The sequence below is a fragment of the Talpa occidentalis genome, unplaced genomic scaffold, assembly GCF_014898055.3.
Source record: "Talpa occidentalis isolate TD23 unplaced genomic scaffold, MPIMG_talOcc4v2.1 talOcc4.5, whole genome shotgun sequence".
Taxonomy (NCBI): Eukaryota; Metazoa; Chordata; class Mammalia; order Eulipotyphla; family Talpidae; genus Talpa; species Talpa occidentalis.
The window spans coordinates 65,392,629-65,412,800 of NW_023604861.1; the positions used below are offsets into that span (position 1 = coordinate 65,392,629).

At 34.7% G+C, this 20,172-nt stretch overlaps 1 protein-coding gene across 2 annotated transcripts in view; it reads right to left on the reverse strand.

The window, feature by feature from the left end:
- Nucleotides 1-20,172, reverse strand: part of ZMYM2 (zinc finger MYM-type containing 2) — a 125,804-nt gene that overhangs the window by 55,368 nt on the left and 50,264 nt on the right. For both annotated transcript variants that reach the window (XM_037527367.2, XM_037527366.2), the window contains one exon: nucleotides 2,807-2,878. In XM_037527367.2, coding sequence (XP_037383264.1) covers nucleotides 2,807-2,878 — 72 coding nt within the window. The remainder of the gene's footprint in view (nucleotides 1-2,806; nucleotides 2,879-20,172) is intronic.

Consider the following 20,172-nt stretch of genomic DNA (forward strand, 5'->3'; position numbering starts at 1 on the left):
TTAACATCTAACTGAAATGTAACATTCTCTTCCATTCTGATTGGAGTCAACAAATAACATTAATTTTACCACAATATGTGACTTAGTCAAAGTTTTTAAAATTCCACAGTTTTTAATATACTGGCCAATACCACAATGTATCATTCAAAAACTTCAAAAGGCATTATAGAGATTAACCACTTTATCTTATTAATCCATTTAATTAAGTACAAAATATTTCAAAAACTTCTTAAATAATTGTTAACTATATTTTGATATAATTGATTCTAGTTGCAATCATTAAATAACACAGTGAGAATTGATCTACATGTATTATCAAGGAAGTTCAAAGCACAAAAGTAGTGAAGAACCCTGATTAGAGGAACTGGTGATAAAACCATAATGACATGAAATGATACTGTGAAGATTAAGTGATAAATTCATACTTCACTTGTATGAGTTTTACTCATACTTCACTTGTTCTATAAAACCCTGAAGATGACTCTTCACTTTACAATGCGCTTGTGCAGGAAAAAAAAGTCTAAAAATATTATACATCATATTTTACATTTTCACTTCTATATATTCTATAAGTTTTCTTTTAACAAAAATACACTACTTTTGTAATTTAAAAAAATTTTCTAATTGTAGATGGATGCTAAAAAGATTGATAAAAAAGTAGGTATTAAATTATAACCCTCATATCAGCTGAATAACAGAGTATTAATATAGTGTTAACTATATCTGCTGCCCACCCCCCAAAAGAAGTTATTAAACATACAAGAGAAAAATAGCAATCCAACAGACAAGTGAACAAGTGAACTAAGTTAACAAACAGTAATGGGACAAATAGACAACATATGTGTGTTGGCATGAAGCACTAAGAACGATACCACAATATCATTTATGACACATGCCTAAAATAGATTACCCCAACCTAACCCTGAAAATATCAGACAAACTGCAATTGAAGGTCACTCTACCAAATGTCCTCTAGTATTCAAATCTGCTGTGGTCATGAAAAATAAAGACTGGAGACAAGTTTCAGATTCAAGTAGCCCCAGTCACAGTAATTAACAGTAACTGCATATAACCTCCTCCCACCTTTAACAACTAGAAAACTAGGTAAAAGAGATGAAACAGTAACTTTTGAGCACTGTTTTTTAAGTACGCAACTGTACTCCTAAAAGGGAAGTTAATAAAATGAGCACATCTGTCCCAGCTTATTACTTAAGAATCACATTCCAAAATACAGTATTTTGCTGAAATGAAGAAACAAAACTGTGGGACAAGACAGCTAGATTTTGAGAAATAGAGATGAGGAAATTGCATCCAAAAAAGTATTTAGGATATCTAAAGAGGAGTATTGTTAAGTCTTTGGCTGAAAATTTATCTGTGAATAAATGAAAGAAAATCACCAAAGGCTGGAGAAAGAACCACAGAACCACAAGAAAGCAACAGGCTAAACAATTCCAAAAACACAGGGCTGGGAGTACTCTAACTTCATACCTGCCAAAAGTGAGAAGATCTTAATGTGGGAGCATCAGTAGAGTACCCAAAAGGTACTACCACGAAAGCGTCGGAAATTTTGCTCTAGACAACAGTGTGCCTTGCCAAAAGCTATGAAAAAACTTAAAAGTAAAACTTAAAAGGATCTAAATAATTCCAACTAACTTGACAGCCTATCAGCACAAAGTTCAAAATCATTTAAAATAATACAACAATAAAAACCCCCACAAAATTTAAAACTCCAGCAACAAATGTGTAAAATTAACACTATTTGGAATCAAACTGCCAAGTGTTTTCCCAAAAGCCAGTAAAATATGACTCATTATATAGGGGGGAAAGCTATGGAAATAGATCTATCAACAGAAATGAGTGATATGAAAATAGTAGACAAAAAATGTTTAAAAAGCTATTACAAATATGCTGATATATTTTAAAAAGTCAGTAGAGGAAAACATAATGAGGCAAGGAAGAAAAGACTCTAATGGAACATCCTGCTGTGGCAAAAACCTGTGTTGAAAAATATACCACATGAAACTAACAGTACATTTGAAAAAAATTGGTAAAATTAACAACACAACAACAGAACCTATCCAAAATAAAGTGAAAAGAAGACTTAAAAAAACAAAAACAATAACTAAAAGAGCCACAGTGATCATGGGACAATAGCAATTAAGTCTTACATATCTGGAACTGGAGTCTTAGAAAAAGGGGACAAATAACAAAAAAAATTGAATAACCTATAATCCTGGACTGGATTAACTGTTTTTTCATGTTCAATAAGAGTCATCAATATAACATGGTCTATAAAATTAATCAGATTATAGTGTATCAATATAAAATTCCTTATTTTGATCATAATTGTGATAGAATTAAAAAGATTCCTAATTGTATACACTTATTACTCATGTAATTACTCAAGTAATATATTCACTCATCTGGGTAAAGGAAAATAAAGATTTTTTTAAAGAAAGGCTGGTTTTATCTTTCGGATAGATATAAAAAGGAAAAAAAATTTATATCATATAATAAGTGCAACTGTGAACAAGGTACTGTGCATTAAAGGTTACATATACGAAAATATTCTAGCATAAACACCTAAGATCAAATGAGCGTAGCACAAGAAAATATATGTGAAAATTAACGAAGTTAGAAAATTTGTCTATGACTTAGAGAAAGAGAAAACAATCATCTAAAATATTTTAAATTTATAAATTTTAATCCACTTCAAAATGTGTCATGATTTTTCCAATAGATAAAAGAAGAGAGCAGGTGTGCCTTAAATAGGCGTGGCCTTAACCACAGCTACCTTATTGCTTACCTCAGGCTGCATTAAGAAAGAGTCCTGTATGTGATCTCGAACCTCCTTTAGGAAGCCTGGATGGCTACCTACCTAAAAGAGATATTAAAAGACTTTATAAAAAGCATACAAAGAGCTTGGGTGGTAGGCATGGTATGATGACATACATTTAAAGGGGTGTGAACTTATACCCCCCCAAGCATATACAGTGCTGTAAACCAATGTTACCTAAATTCAAATAAGCATTTTTTTAAAAGCAAAGAAAGAACAGCTGCTGAATTGAAAGGTAAATAAGCAACCTATAAAAATTGCTTAACTACCTGTTTTGATTTACTAACTCATTCTAACTTTTAAAAAGTGCCAATCTATCCTATCCCTAGTGCTAGTGTCCAATTTACAGAATTATTATATTTTAATTATCCTATAGGAAAAAAAAATTAATAATAAAGCAATATAATAATGGGGTAAGAAATTAAAGACAGATGCTTAGACCTGACTCACATCTAAAATCTTTAAAAAATCTTATTTCTCTTAATGACAATATATCTTATTAAATGACAATAATTTGTAAATCAATAAATGGGAATGTATGCATATGTTATTGTGGCTAAAGGGACAAAAATCAAATTATATCTAAAATTAAAAAATCTTATTTCTCTTAATGACATATATTCATAGATATCATTAAAGTCTACTAATACTTATGCTATCCCAAGGCATTCTAAATAAGTGTTTGGAGAATACATAGATCACAATATTCACCATCTGCAAGTGAGTTGTTTTGGGAACACTTTTTAAAATAAATACAACAGCTTCTAGCACATCTGAATCCTTACTCCTTACATAAAAGTTTAAAGCACCATGCTTCCTGCTTTCCAGGCAATTCAAGACATTATGTACAAATGGAAGATATTGAAAGGTTAAAGTAGTATTATATAGTTTCCATTGTAAAGATTATTAATTACCTGCATCATTATACTCCAGAAACCAATAAAGCAATGGAGATAGAGATGAACAGCAAGATAGCCAAGTTAATGTTCAAGAAAAAGGTTAAAAGCAGGGAGGAAAGTGGGAACAAGAAAAGATCACCCACTATACAATCTTAGTTAATAGGCAAAAGAAAATATTCACTACAGTATTTTGTGTTAGTCTGCAAAATTTGATTTTTGTCCCTTTAACCACAATAACATACGCATACATTTCCATTTATTGATTTACAAATTATGAACACATACAGTATGTAAATTATAAAAGAAATCTGGCATCATAGTAGCTGAGTAAAGGCAACAGGCTTGACATTTCCATATACTCACAACTAACTGCAACAGAACAGTCAATAAACCCTGAAAGATAAATGAATACCTATAATACACTTCAGGAACAATGGTCTGGCAGTAAGGAATAGGAAAAACTTAAATTTAACTGCACTCACACTGATAACAGGGCAGTAAAACCCATAAGAGGGAGGACAACTGCTATATCAAATGTCTCTACAGTTCTTGACTCAAGTTCTTGTAAACTGCACCTGCACAAGGAGATGCACAAAATTTGTTATTAAGTACAGGGGGTGCACTAATGGAGAACTATAGGAGCAAGGGTGCAGAGTGCTGATTACAAGTTTGAGCCGGAAGCCCCCAGGAGGGAAGCTTCCCAGCTGGAACCTGAACTGGTGTCAGAGAGGAAACAGGTTAGATCAACTATGTGTCCTTGTAGAAGAGGCTGCTACTTGTAGACTAAGACTGAAATATTCAAAACACCTCTTCCTACCTAAGGCTAAAACTAAGACAACATTTGAACACTTTCACTAAAGAGAATTTAAGCAACTTTTATCAACAAGAGAAAACACCCCAAGATAAGGCTCTGAAATGGAAAAGAAAGTAACTCCAAGTTTGTGACCCTGTTTCAACTATAATGCATGCCCAGCACTGCATCCAAACATGAAACATAGCCTAGAGTTAGAAGCTGACAAGAGACCATACAAGACACTTAGAAAAAGGGACTATTCTAGAAGAGGAGAAGGAATCACTAAGGGTCCCCAACATATACCTCTGATAACACACAGGACAGTAGGAAGTTTATATCACTAAAGCTCACTGAAGGTGTCCTACTGACCCAGTTACTTTTTACCTATTACACCATGCCAGGACCAGTTCTCCCATCAACAGGTGCAAAGGCAGCAAGCAGTCTGAAAGTCTCTTCCTACTACAATTGATAAAAATAGCAAAAAAATCCCCGAGAGAAGTCTCATTCCAGCAGAAATGTGGAACACCCCTGAAGAAGCGTTCAAGGTAACAGATTTAACAATGTTCAAGAACTCAAAAATACAATGGAGGAAATAAAGCAGGAACAGAATAAAGAACAAGAAAATGAGACAGATATCATCAGAGCTAAGAAATCTAAAGAAACACTGTAACTAAATTAAAAAACAAAACTGACAGCCCTAACAGTAGACAAACACAAGCAAGGGGAAAAGCTAACGAGCTTGAAAACACAATGGCAGATAACACACAAATAGAGCAAAGAGAAAAATGAACATTCATTTTTTAAAAGATTTATTTATTTATGCATACAAGAACTGGGGTGTAAGCCAGAGGTGTTGGGGGGGGGGGGTTTGTGAGAGGATTCACCAGAGAGAGTGAAGAGCAGTACAGGCAGATGTACTGAAATACACTGCTGAGGGGAGCAGCAGGCCAGACAGGAGAGATCTGCTGCACCATGCTCCCTGGCCAGCTGGGATAGAACTTGTGCTGCAGTGGCTGGCGATTGCTTGATAGAGCTGTCTTTAACCCCTGAGCCACCAGGGAGGACCCCAAAAATGAATATTCAAAGAGAAAAAGAATGTAAGAGCTCTTTGGAATGAGCTAAAAGAAAGAACATCCATACAGTGGGGATTCCAGAGCAAGACAAAAAAAAATTTAGTTAAAGAAAAAACTGCTGAGAACCATCTCAAACTGGAAAATAGGGAGAAGTACAGATCATGATCCAAGAGTCCCAAAGAGTTAAAAACAAAATAAAACCAGACATAATGCACCGAGACACATTATGATAAAACTGCTGAAAACCAATGACAACAACAGATAGTAAAACATTGGGAGAAAAAAAGGTTAACCTATAAAGGAACTACCACTAAGACAGTAAGTGACTTTTTTAGTAGAAACACTATAAGCAACAAGGGAATAGTGGAGATTCTCATTCTCTCTCTCAGGCTCTCCCTACTTTAGCCTCACTATAAATTAACCGATGTTGTTTCTTTAAAAAAAAAAAAACAAAAAAGGTAAGACGTAAGGAAAGATAAGGGTCATTACTGAAAAGCAAAATAAAAGAATTTAGCAACAGGAAGCCACACATAAAATGTTAGAAGCCTTATTATAAAGTAAGGTAACAACAACAATCTTGTGTGTGGTGACAGACACCTAAATTATACAATATGTAGAAAAAGAGGGTAACAATGTGGCTCATCAGAACAATTGAATAAATTATTATACAGTAGAATTTCAAATAAAAATCAAGAAAAGTAACAGAAAGTGTCGGGGGAGGGGGAGACAATACTTGCAAGCTGACCCTTCTAACCCTTCTCCCTCCCCCCCACTATATGCTGATCAGAGGGAAGAGCACAAGGGATTGTGATGATGGAGCATGGGTTCTATGTTAGTAGGATAACCAGAGGGCAGAAATTACTAAATACCATCCAAAAGTAATGAAGTTGTAAGAAAATAAATAAAACATTTAAAAAATGGAAATGCAAAATTATAATGGTCTTAAGCTGATTAATAAGACTGTGGGTGTGGCTATAAAGTAATCTGATTAATTGCAGGCTTTAAAAAAAAAAGGAATACATGAAACAACGGAAATAGAACCTAAACAAAATATAAAAGGTGTCCAAAAAATTAAAAAATGAGGCAAACTGAAAAAAAAAGAAAAAAGCAATAATATAGTAATGAGAAATAATATCCACATCTTGGGGCTCCAAGAGGGAGAAGAAAAAGAGAAAGTTATAGAAAATAAATAGTAATGAGCACTTATATGTCAATAAACACCTTAAATGTAAATGGCCTGAATTCACCTGTCAAAAGGTATAGAATGGCAAAATCTATCCTAAGCCATGCCTGACCTTCTGCTGTTTACAAGAAATCCATCTTTCCAACAAAGATAAACATAGACTTAAAGGCTGGACCACAATACAACAAACAAATGGTAATGAAAAAGTCAGAAACAGCTATTCCAATCAATAAAGGTAAAAAAAAGAAAAAGATGGAATTAAATAATGGTTAAGGTTCTTATATAAGAAGAATAAATAATGCTCATAAATATATACTCACCAAATTATGGACCATTAAGATATGTAAGAATTACTAGTAGAACTAAAAAGAAAATTTTGACAATGATACACTAATACTAATAGATTTTAATATTTTTTTAAAAGCTGAAAAAACCTTACATGCATGGAGGCTACACAGCATGATATTTTAATAGCTATGATGAGAAAATGAAAACAAAAATAAAAAAATACCACAAGGGGCCGCCCTGGTGGCGCAGGAGTTAAAGACAGTGCTATCAAGCTACTGTCAGCCACTACAGTACAGCACGAGTTCAATCCACGGCCAGCCAGGGAGCAACCCACATGGTGCAGCAGACCTCTCCTGTCTTGCAGGCTGATCCCCTCAGCAGTATATTTCAGTACATCTGCCTCTTCTGCTCCTCACTCTCTCTGGTGAATCCTCTCACCACCCACAACTCTGGCTTACACCCCAGTTCTTATATGCATAAATAAATAAATCTTAAAAAAAAAATACCTTGTAATGACAAAAGGATACAAGCTACCAGCATTTATTGGATGGAGTAGAAGTGGTCTTAAGAGGGATGATACTTGCAATACAGACCCATAATAAGAAAAATTTCAAATAAATAATCTAATATTACATCTGAAGCAACTGAAAAGGAGACCCAAAGTTAGTAGAAAGGAAATTATAAAAATAAAGGAGGAATTAACTGAAATATAGATCAAAAAGACTATGCAAAAGATCAGTGAAACTAAGAGTTGGTTCTTTAAGATAAAATAGACAAACCTAGAGCTAGGCTAACAAAGAAGCAATAAAACACTAATCAACAGAAACAGAAACATTAATCAACAGAAACATTAATCAACAGAAACATTAATGAACAGGCGAGAAATTGTGATAGATAACACAGAAGTAAAAAAGAATTATATAATTATTTACTATAAACAACCATGTACCTATAAACAAATTTGACAACCTTGAAGAAATGGACAAAGTTCTAGATCAATTTTCCAAAATTAAAAGAAGAAACAGAAAAGCTGAACAAACTAATTGCAAGCATGGAAATTGAAACATCAATAAAAAACCTTCCTAAACAAAAAGCACAGGACCAGATAATTTTACAAGTAAATTTTATCAAACCTTCAAAGCAGAACAAATACCCATTTTGCCCAAATTGTTTTTATAAATACATAAGAGAGGACATTGCAGAATACATTTTAATAACACCACTTTATCTTAATATTGATATCAGATAGTATAAGAAAATTATAGGTTATTCCTAAAAAACATCAATGCAAAACTATCCAAGAAAATAAGAGCAAATCAAATTAATATCACAAGAATTATAAATCCTAATGAGGTGATTTTTATCCCAGGAATAGAAGGATGTTTTTGATACATAAATTAATGTACTATATCATATCAACAGAAGATAAAAATTATGATAATATCAAGAGATGCAGAGAGGGCTTCCTTGGTGGCCTAGGGATTAAGTCTGAGCACTATCACCATTACAAAGCCTGAGTTTGAGCCTCTGCTAGGAAGCAGACCACATGGCACAGCAGACTTCTCCTGTCTATCCCACTGCTCACCTTACCAGTGTGTATTTCCATAAATTCACCTGTTCTGCTTCCCACTCTATCTCTGGTGAATCCTCTCACTCCCTGCATCTCTGGCCTACATCTCTTCTACGCAAAAATAAACAATAAATAAAATTTTAAAAAGAGATGCAGAGAAAGCATTTGAGAAGATCAGCACCCATTTAAGATAAAAAAATCTAAACAAGAGGAGACCTACCCCTCGACATAATAAAGGCCATAATTATAAACGAACAGTCAATACAACATTTCTGGTAAAAAATAAACACTTTCCTCTTAAGATCAAGAAAAAGACAAAAACGCCCACTGAAACCACTTCTATTTATCTTGGTTTTGGCCATAGCTATTAGTCAAAAACAGGAAATAAAGGGAATACAAGTCAGGAAAGAAGAAGTAAAAATAGCACTATTATAGATGATAAATATCACATTATAAACAGAAAACCATAAAAACTTCATTTAAAAAAACCTATTAGAGAGAATAGATATATATAACAAAATAGGTGACAAAATTAATATACAAAAATCCAAAGTAGTTTCATATACAAGAATGAATGAGAAGAAAAAGAAATTAATAACTCTATTTACAATTGCCTCAAAAAGAATCAAATACCTTGGAATTAACCTAAGGATGTGAAGGGCCTCTACAACAGAAACTATGTTACTGAAGAACTTAGTGACACAGACAAGACAGTCTAGTCTATGAATGGAAAGAATCAATATAATCAAAATGACTTCTCTGCCTAAAACAATATATAAATTTAACACAATCTCCATCAAAACACCAACAGTTTGCATTAAACAACTATTGAAATTTATATGGAACCACAAGAGGCCTAAAATAGGAAAAGCAATCTTGAGAAAAAAGGAAAGAGATATATTACCTAATTTCAAATTTTACTATAAAGTAACAGTACTAAAAACAGTATTATTGGCACTAAAGTAGATAGATGGAGCAATGAAAAAGAATCAAGACCCCAGAAATAAATTCACATACATTTCAGTGCATAATCTATTATAAAGCAGTCACAACCATACTATGATTATTGCAGCACTATTTACAATAACTAGGGCATGGAAACAGCTTAAATGTCCAATCAATAGAAGACTAGATCATGAAGAAGTGGTATATCCACACTATAGATAAGGAAAGATAAAATACAGCCATTACAGCAAAATGGAGGGAGTTTGAGGAAAGGAAGTCAGAATGACAAAAACAAACACTGGATATTTACATAACAGGTGACTGGGAAGTAAAATACTTACAGAAACTAAGACATTAATTTAAAATGCACTAAAGACTCCAAAGTTAGTAGGAAGCGGGAGGGAGTAGGGGCAGGATAAGAATATAAGGATGGTGGGGGGGGGGACAAAAAATTAAATTTTTTTAAAAGTGCTTAATTAACTAAGTTGTAAAGTCTTAAAACTGTCAAATTTTGCCATGTTAACAAACATGGAAACAGTTAAAAGAAAGATGAAACACTTTCAAAATAATTTTTATTTTATTTTATCTAATAGTATAGAATCATTTGGTGTGAGTGTAGTCTATGTGGCAACCAGTAAGGAGACACTTAATACTCCTACTCAGGGTGAAACAGCCAAAGCCCACTTAAGAGTTGAACTTCCTACACTCACCCAGCAAATAACAAGAAACAAGGGTAATTGCCACCTCCATGAGAATGGAGAGGAAGTGGAAAGCTTTAGACTTCTATTTCCAACTGGCAATACTGAAACAGGGTTTTCCTTCTGCTACCAGAGCAGTGTCAAATTAAGGTAGCTAAAGACGAAAGCTTATAGAAGATCCAGAATATCATAACATGGTATGTCCAAGTTTCAATTTCACAAAAGATTTTACTCTACCAAAATCACAGAATAACAATTAAAACAGAAAAAGAAAAGTAATAGATGGTTACACTTAAAATACAGAGATGTTAGAACTACTGGCAAAGATTTTAATGCAGTAATGTAAAAAAAAAAAATGCTTCATAAAGTACTAAAAATACATTTAAATAAGTAGATCTTATGGAAACATCTGAAAATCTAGCAACATAATTCATCACATCTACAAAAAGAAAGGTAAAAACCACATGTGTCTATCGATGCCAAAAAATAATGACAAGATCAAACCTCTTCATTTCATCAAACATTTATGATGAAAATCCTTGAAAAACTGCAAATACAATGTACTTTAGCATAACGAAAGCCATTTACCACAAATCAACAGCTAGTACCATTCTCAAAGGTAAAGAACAGAAAGCTTTCCCACTGAGATCTAGTATAGGACAAGGATGTCCATTCTCACAGGTACTATTCAACATAGTAGTCAAGTGCAAGCCAGAGTATTAGACAAGAGAAATAAAAGAAATCTGAATCAGGAAAGAAGTGAAACTATCATTATTTGCAGGTGACGGCTAAAATACAGGGCCCTCAGGACTCTGGAAAAACTATTCAAAATGATCCAATTTAGCAAAGTGGCAAGGTGTAAAATCAATACACAAAAATCAGTTGCCTTTTTATATACACAATGATACAGAACATGAAGAAATTAAAAAAGCAATTCCATTCACAAACACACCAAAAAAAAAAAAAAAAAGAATCAAATACCTAGGAATAAACCTAACAAAGGTAAAAGGTATATGCAAAGAAAATTCTAAGAATTGTAAAAAGTAAAAACAAGATACAGAGAAATACCCCCTGCTCATAGATTAGGAGAATGAACATAGTCTAAATGGTCAATATATGTCCCAAAGCAATATACACATTCAACACAATTCCCAAAAATATACCAATGCTATTTTTCAAGAAACTGGAGCAAATACTGTTAGGGGGAAATGATGTCCTGAGTTAATCCCATACAGGCTTTATGGACCCCACCCCCACGTTTTGTATTGGGGTTACTCTACAACAATACTACTGAAATTCATATGGAATCATAAAAGACCTTGAACAGCCAAAGCAAACCTGACAAAAAAAAGAGAATGGAGATATCACATTTTCAGACTTCAGTCTACACTATAAAGCCACAGTAATTATTAACAGCCTGGTACTGGAACAAAAACAGACACACAAGCCAATGGAATAGAATTGAGAGCCCAGAAATAAACCCATATCTATATGGAAAGTTAATCTATGACAAAGAAACTAAGACTATACACTGGAACAAGAATAGTCTCTTCAATAAATGGTGTTGGGAAAACTGGACAACTGCATGCAAAGGAATGAAACTAGACCACTATCTTATACAAACACAAAAGTCAATTCAAAATGGCTACAATCTTAGATGTAAACATAAAATACATAGAATAAAATGTATGCAAAACACTTCACAACATAAGCTTCAGTGAAGTCTTAAGGGATTTATCCATAACAGCAAGGAAAATAAAAGAGAACATAAACAGGGACTACATCAAACTAAAAGCTTCTGGCACAGTGAAATAAACTGTAACTATAACGAAAAGACATCCTAATAGGAGAAAATATTTGCACACCATGCATCTGACAAGGGACTAATATCCAAGGAGGAACTCATACAACTCAAATAAATAAATAGCACAATAAAAAAAGAGTCAAACAGGAAATTCTCCAAAGAATACAAATGTCAACAGGCACATGAAAAAATGTTCCGCAACACTTATCATGATAGAAAACCAAACCAAAACAACGATGAAATATCATCTCATACCTGTGAAAACATTCCATATCAAAAAGACCAGAAGCAACAAGGTATGGTGAGGGTGTGGAGAAAAAGGTCTGCTGGTAGTAATGCAGATTGGTCCACTTTTTTACAGAAAGTATTATGGGAGTATCTCAAAAGATTAAAAATGGATCTGCCGTACAACCTAGTAATTCCACTACTAAATATCTACATGAAAAAATTCCAAAATATTATTTAAAAGAATTGCACTGCCATGTTTAGTACACTGCTTTTTATAATAGCAAAATTATGGGAACAACCAAAGAGTCCCAAAACAGATGAATAGATTAAGATGTACTATATGCAGTAGAATATTACTCAGGGATCAAAGCAGATAAACTCATGAGTAACATGGATGGAGATGGATGGGACAAATGCTAAGTGAAATAAGTCAGTAGTAGAAAAGATACCAGATGGTGGTGTTTATTTGTACAGTATAGAGAAACCAAAGTAAGGGTCAGAAAAAGACAGGCTTAAAAGCTAATTCTTGAAAGCTGACTATGGAACTGAAGCGTGGAAAGGAGGAAAAGAGAGGGGAAGGCATAAGAACAAAGAGGGAAGGAAGCACAATGGATTATGATAGCACGTCTGGGTGATTCAGTGGTGGTTGTGTTACATTATGACACCAGTGGGAAAGGGAGAAGATCCTAAGTTAATTTTAAAAATTCAATGTATTTCAGTCGATTTTCCTGTTCTATTCCCCACTCTGCCTCTGGTGAATCCTCTCATCCCCCACAACTCTGTCCTGTACCCCAGTTCTTGTATGTACAAATAAATAAATCTTTTTTTAAGATTGATTGATTGATTGATTGATTTATACAAGCACTAGGTACAGTCAGAAGCGTGGGAGGGTGAGAGAATTCACCAGAGCCAGAGGGGGGAGCAGAGCAGGCAGAAGGACCTAAGTATACTGCTGAGGGGAGCAGAGGGCGGCAGGAGAGGTCTGCATGCTATGTGGGACCCTCCTCTGGTGGCCGGGGAGCAGCCGGGGATGGAACTGGCGCTGCAGAAGCTGCAGGCAGGTTCGCAACCCAGCTCAACCGCTGCGCCACCGGGGAGGCCCTAAATCTTTAAAAAAATAAACTAAAAATAAAAATTCAATGTACAACTCTACCTACAATAGGGCAGAACAGCCACCCAAGTCACAATGAGGGCAACCAAGGACACTAAATTCCCTGGAGGAATTCTGCTGACATACAATTTGACACAACATGATGGAGCACTGGAAAAGCAGCAGACATAGATATGAAAACTAAACTCTGCAGTCCAAGTGGGCACATACTGCTCTCACTCTGACCCCCACCCAGAGTAGATCAAAGAGAAGCCAGGTTGAGCCAGGCCAGATTCCATAAAGAAATGTCACTATACAATGATCCAAAGGACAATTCACAAGACATAACTGTTATTTATATTTATGCAGTTAACAAGGGAATACCTAGTTACATAAAGCAACTACATACAAATCTAAAACAACATGAGACCTCAAAATACCACTGATACAAAGGGATATATCATTCAGATAGAAAATTTAAAAATAAAGTTCTTAAACGAAGTGTTAGAATAAATGGATTTACTGGACATTTACAGAGCATTGCAACCCAAAAGAAATGAATATTCCGGCTTCTCCAGTGCACATGAAACATTCTCGAAAATAGATTATATACAAGGACATCAAACAAAATATATGACAAATTATATATAGCATTTTCACAGACCACTATGTTATAAAGCTAGACATTAAACACAAAAAGAATACTAGAACAGGGCCTCCCTGGTGGCACAAGGGGTTAAGATACAACCTATGAAGTTATCCACAGCCACTGCAGCACAAATTCAATCCCCAGCCAGGGAGCTACCCACATGGCACAGTAGACCTCTCCTGCCTCCCCCGCTCCTCCCCTCAGCAGTGTACTTCAGTCTGCCTGTTCTGCTCCCCACTCTGTCTCTGGTGAATCCTCTCACCCCCTGCATCTCTGGCCTGTACCCCAGTTCTTGTATGCATAAATAAATAAATATTTAAAAAAAAAAGAGTGCTAGAACAAACTAAAACATGTGGAGACTGATCAAAATGTTTCAGAACAATTCTTAGGTCAATAAAGGAGTGAAACAAGAGATCAAAAAGTATCTAATACTAATGAAAATGAGAGGCTACCAGGCCCCATGAGATGCTCTAAAACAGTTTATAGCAATACAAGCCCACATTAACAACCTAACTTTACAGCTGAAGGAACAAGAAAAAAAGAGCAAAAGAACACCCCAAGGGGCCTCCCTGGTGGCACAAAGGGTTAAGATGCAATCTACAAAGCTATCCACAGTCACTGTAGCATGAGTTCGATCCCCAATCAGGGAGATACCCACACGGTGCAGCAGACCTCTGCTGACTCACCCACTGATTGATCCCCTCAGCAGTATGTTTCAGTCAATCTGCCTATTCTGTTCCCCACTCTGTCTCTGGTGAATCCTCTCATTCCCCAAATCTCTGGCCTGTACCCCAGCTCTTGTATGCATAAATAAATAAATATTTTTAAAAAAAGAATCTAATTTATAATTACATCAAAAAGAATTAAAACCTGGTAGTAAGTTTAATAAGGAGGTGAAACACCTCTATAACATAAGACATTGTTAAAAGAAATAGACACCCCACTATCACCAATGGACAGAAACAAGACAAAAAATAACCAAGGACACCAGGGACCTAAATAAAGACCTAGACTCATGGGCTTAACAGACATCTATAAAACACTGCACCCAAAAAAACTCTAGTACAGATTTTTCTCAAGTGCACACAGATCATTATCCAGAATTGATCACGTATCGGGCCACAAGACAAACATCAACAGATACATTAAGAGCAAAATCATTCCAACTATATTCTCTGACCATAAGGGCACCAACTAGAAATAAATCATGAAAAGAAAGCAAGGAACCCTCCCAATTCATAGAGATTGAAACCCACACTATTGGAAGAACAATGGATTAAAGATGAGATCAAAGAAGAAATTTAAAAAATACTTTGAGCTGAACGACAATGAGGTCACCACTTTTCAGAATATATGGGACACAGCAACAGCAGTAATAAGAGGAAACTATATAGCAATACGGGTCACATCAATAAAAAGGAAAGAACTCAAAGAAACAACCTACTCTCTCATCTCAAGGAACAAGAAAAAGAACAACAACAACAAAAAAAAAGTACAAGAAAGGAAATAATAAAAATAAAGCAGAAATAAATGAAATAGAAATTTTTTTAAAAAGTCCGAAAGATCAATGATAGCATAAGTTGGTTCTTTGAAAATATAAAACAAAATAGGGCCTCCCTGGTGGTGCAGGCAGTCGAGTGCTGCGCTATGAAGCTGTCCGCAGCCTCTGCAGTGCCAGCCGTGGAGCAATCCACATGGTGGGGCAGACCTCTCCTGTTTCGCCCACTGCTCCCCTCAGCAATGTATTTGTCAGTCACCTGTTCTGTTCCCCACTCTGTCTCTGGTGAATCCTCTCACCTTCCCCCACATCTGGCCTGTACCCTGGTTCTTGTATAAATAAATAAATAAATCTTTTTAAAAATTTAAAAAAAAAAGAAAGTATAAAACAAAATAGACAAACCTCTAGCAAGACTCGCAAAGGGGGAACAAAAAAAAAAAAAAAAAAAACAGGAGAAAACACAAATAAATAGGATAATAAATGAAAGAAGGGAAATTACAACAGACTCAGTAGAAATCAAAAGAATAATCAGAGATTACTGTGAACATTTATATGCAACCAAGTTCAACAATCTAGATGAGATGGACAAATTTCTAAACAACATAATCATCCAAAGCTACAGGAAGAAGAAATAGAACATGTAAACAGTGAAGCAGTGAAATGAAACAGTAATGAAAACACTACCCAAAAACAAAAGCCTAGGACCAGATGGATTCACAAATGAATTCAAAAATGAACTAGTCCCTATTCTACACAAACAATTTCAAAAAATTACAAAAAGGAATACTACCAAATATGTTCTATGAAGACATTACACTATTACAAAACCAAAGAAAGACAACACAAATAAAACTACAGACCAACCTCCCTAATTAACATGATGCCGAAATCCTCAATAAAATCCTCACCAACAGAATCCAACAATGCATCGAAAAGATAATACACCAAAATCAAGTGGTATTTATTCCAGGGGCACAATGATACCTCAACATCCGAAAATCAATTAATGTAATCCAACACATCAACAAAAAGAAAAATAAAATCATACGATCATATCAATAGATGCTGAGAAAGCATCTTATAAAGTTCATCATCTGTTTATGATGAAGGCCCTCAAAATCCCCAGGATAGAAGGAACATACCTTAACATGATAAAAGCCATATATGACAAACCCATAGCCAATATTATTCCCAATGGTGAAAAGCTGAAAGCCTTTCCTTTAAGATCAGGAAAAAGACATGGATGTCCACTCTTGCCACTGCTTTTCAATATAATACTGGAAGTCCTAGCCAGAGAAATAAAACAAAAGAAAGACATACAAGAAATCCAAATAGGGGAAGATGTAGTAAAACTATCACTATTTGCAGACAATATAATATACAGAGAGAACCCTAAAAACTCCACAGAAAAACTTTTCAAATTAATCAACCAGTTTAGTAAAGTAGCAGGATATAAAATCAACACACAAAAATCAGTAACCCTCCCTATGGAAACAAGCAATCTGAAGAAGAAATCAAGAAAACCATCCCTTTTATAATTTAAACCAAAAATATCAAATACTTGGGAAGAAATCTAACAAAAGAGGAGATGGACCTATACAAACATAGTTAAAAGAAATCAAAGAATACACAAATAAATGGAAACTCATCCCCTGCTCCTGGATTGGACGAATTAACATTAACAAAATGGGCATCCTACTGAAAACAATTTACAGATTCAGCACTATTCCAAAAAAAAAAATTTCAATGACATTCTTCAAAGAAATTGAACAAATATTGATGAAACTCATATGGAACGACAAAAACCCTCAAACAGCTGAATCTCTTCTGACCAAAAGGAAGAAGAATGGAGGTATCACATGCCTTCAAACTATACTACAAAGTCATAATAATTAAAACTGCATGGTACTGGAACAAAAACAGACACAATGGAATCGAACAGAAAACCCAGAAATAATCCCACAGTTGATGGACAACTAATCTTGAAAGGGGTGCAAAGAATATGCAATGGAACAAAGACAGTTTGTTCAATAAATGGTGCTGGGAACTCTGGACTGCTACATGCAAAAAAATGAAGCTAGACCACTACCTCACATCATGCACAAAAACCAACTCAAATGGATAAAAGACTTGGACATAAGACCTGAAACTGTAAAATATATAGAAGAAAATATAGGCAAAACACTACATGATATACATCTCACTAGCATCTTTAAAGACACATCCCCCAAAGCAAAGAAAGTGAAAGGATAATCAGCTGGAACTATATCAAACTGAAAAGCTTCTGTACAGCAAAAGAGACATAAGGGATTGATCACAAAGATTTACAGAGAGCTGATGCAACTCAGACCCAACAAAAACAAAGTAAACAATCCAGTCAAAAAATGGGCAGAAGAACTAAAAAGACACTTCTCCAAAGAGGAAGTGCAAATGATCAACAAGTATATGAAAAAATGTTCAACATCACTTGTAATCAGGAAAATGCAACTCAAAACTACAATGAGGTACCACCTTACACCAGTGAGAATGGCACATATTATAAAAACAGGACATATCAAATGCTGGCAAGGATGTGGAGATAAAGAAACTCTTCTATGCTGCTGGTTGCAATGCAAACTGGACCAACCACTACAGAAAGCTGTGTGGAGGTTCCCATTTTGTTTCACTGCTTTGTTCTTTGCCTCTTCTATTTTTCTTGGTCTAAATAAAGATTGACTTTTTTTTATCTTTAAGTGACTACTAAAAATGGAGCTTCCACATGATCCAGCATTTCTGATCCTAGGAATCTACCCACAGGACACAAAAACATTAATTCAAAAGGCACCTGCACCCCTATGTTTACTGCAGCAGCACTATTTACAATAGGTATGATATGGAGACTACCCAAATGCCCAAAAATAGATGACTGGATCAAGAAGATGTGGTATACAGATAATACAATTTAATAGTATTCAGCAATCAAAAAAGATAATCTCAGGCCTCCCCTGGTGGTGCAGTGGTTGAGTGCTGGGCTGCGAAGCTGCCCACCCTCTGCAGCGCCAGTTCAATCCCCAGCCACCGGCGAGGGTCCCACATGGCACGCAGACCTCTCCTGTCTCGCCCGCTGCTCCCCTCAGCAGTGTATTTCTTTGTCAGTCTACCTGTTCTGTTCCCTGCTCTGGCTCTGGTGAATTCTCTCACCTTCCCGTGCTTCTGACTGTACCCAGTGCTTGCATAAATAAATGAATAAATCTTTAAAAAAAAAAACACAAAAAAAGATAATCTCATGCCATTCGTAGAAACATGGATGGAGCTGGAAAGGGAACCAAAGAAGGGATCAGAAAAAAAAAATTATAACAAATTAAAAAACAAAATTAACAGGCAACTATGAATGCTCTCTGCAGGGGAGGAAGAGAGAACACACAAGAGACTATGTTGATGGTGCACAGGTAAACTGGTGGGGGGAATTTTATGGGGACTACACCTGAGAGGAGAAAGCATGAACTGTCAAAAAAGTAAGGATGATGTTAAAAAAAAATAAATAAAATATATATATATATATATGTATGTGTGTATATATATATGTAAGAAAAGTCTCACTAAGTTTATAAAAATTCATGTCACACAGAGTATCGTTTTTAAGCATAATAGAATAATAGAAATAAACAACAGAAGGAAAATGGGAAAACATACAAACAGGATGGCATTAACCTACAAACACTTAACAAATAGATCAAAGAAGAAACCACAAGAGAAATTTTAAAATACTGGAGATGAAAGCAAACCCACAAAATAACAAAAGTGATGGAAAGCAGTGCAAACAACAGGTAGATTTCTAATTGCTAATACCTATTTTCAAAAGGAAAATTCCAAATAAGTAACCTAACTTTACACATGACTAAACCCAAAACCAGCAGAGAAAAGGAAATAATAAAGATTTAAGTGCAGATAAACAGAAAATAGAAAAACAACAGAGGATTAATTAATCCAAAAGTTGGTCACTTAAAGATAAAAAAGTCAATAAACCTTTTTTTAGACGAAGAAAAATGGAAGAGGCAAAGAGCAAAACAGTGAAAGAAAATAGGAACAATAATAGGGACATTCTTGAAAGAGGGAATAATATTACAGTTAGAAAATTGTAAGAACTTGGATAACCTAGATGAAATAAATTCATAAAACTACCAAAACTAACTTTAAAATATAAAGAAAATATCAACGGACCTTTGAAAAGAGATTGAATCAATCACAAAAGCTTTCCAATAAAGCAAAGTCCAGGACCAAATGACTTCATCAACAAACTCTGTCAAACATGTAAAAAAGGAATAAAAATTCTTGAACACTTAGAACAGGATGGAACACATCCTACCACATTCTATTAAGCCAGCATTACCCTGATTCCAAAGACACCTATGACAGCAAAGGAAATTACAGACCACACCACTTAATAAATACACATAGAAAAGTCCATGACAGTTTATTAGCAATACAAATTTAGCATCAATTAAAAGGATTATAATTATACATTATAATCAAATGTAACTTATCCCAATAATGCTATTGATTTGATGTACTATATCACATGAGTAGAATGAAGGAATGATAATGATAATTTCAAATGATGAAGACAAAGTTTGGCCAA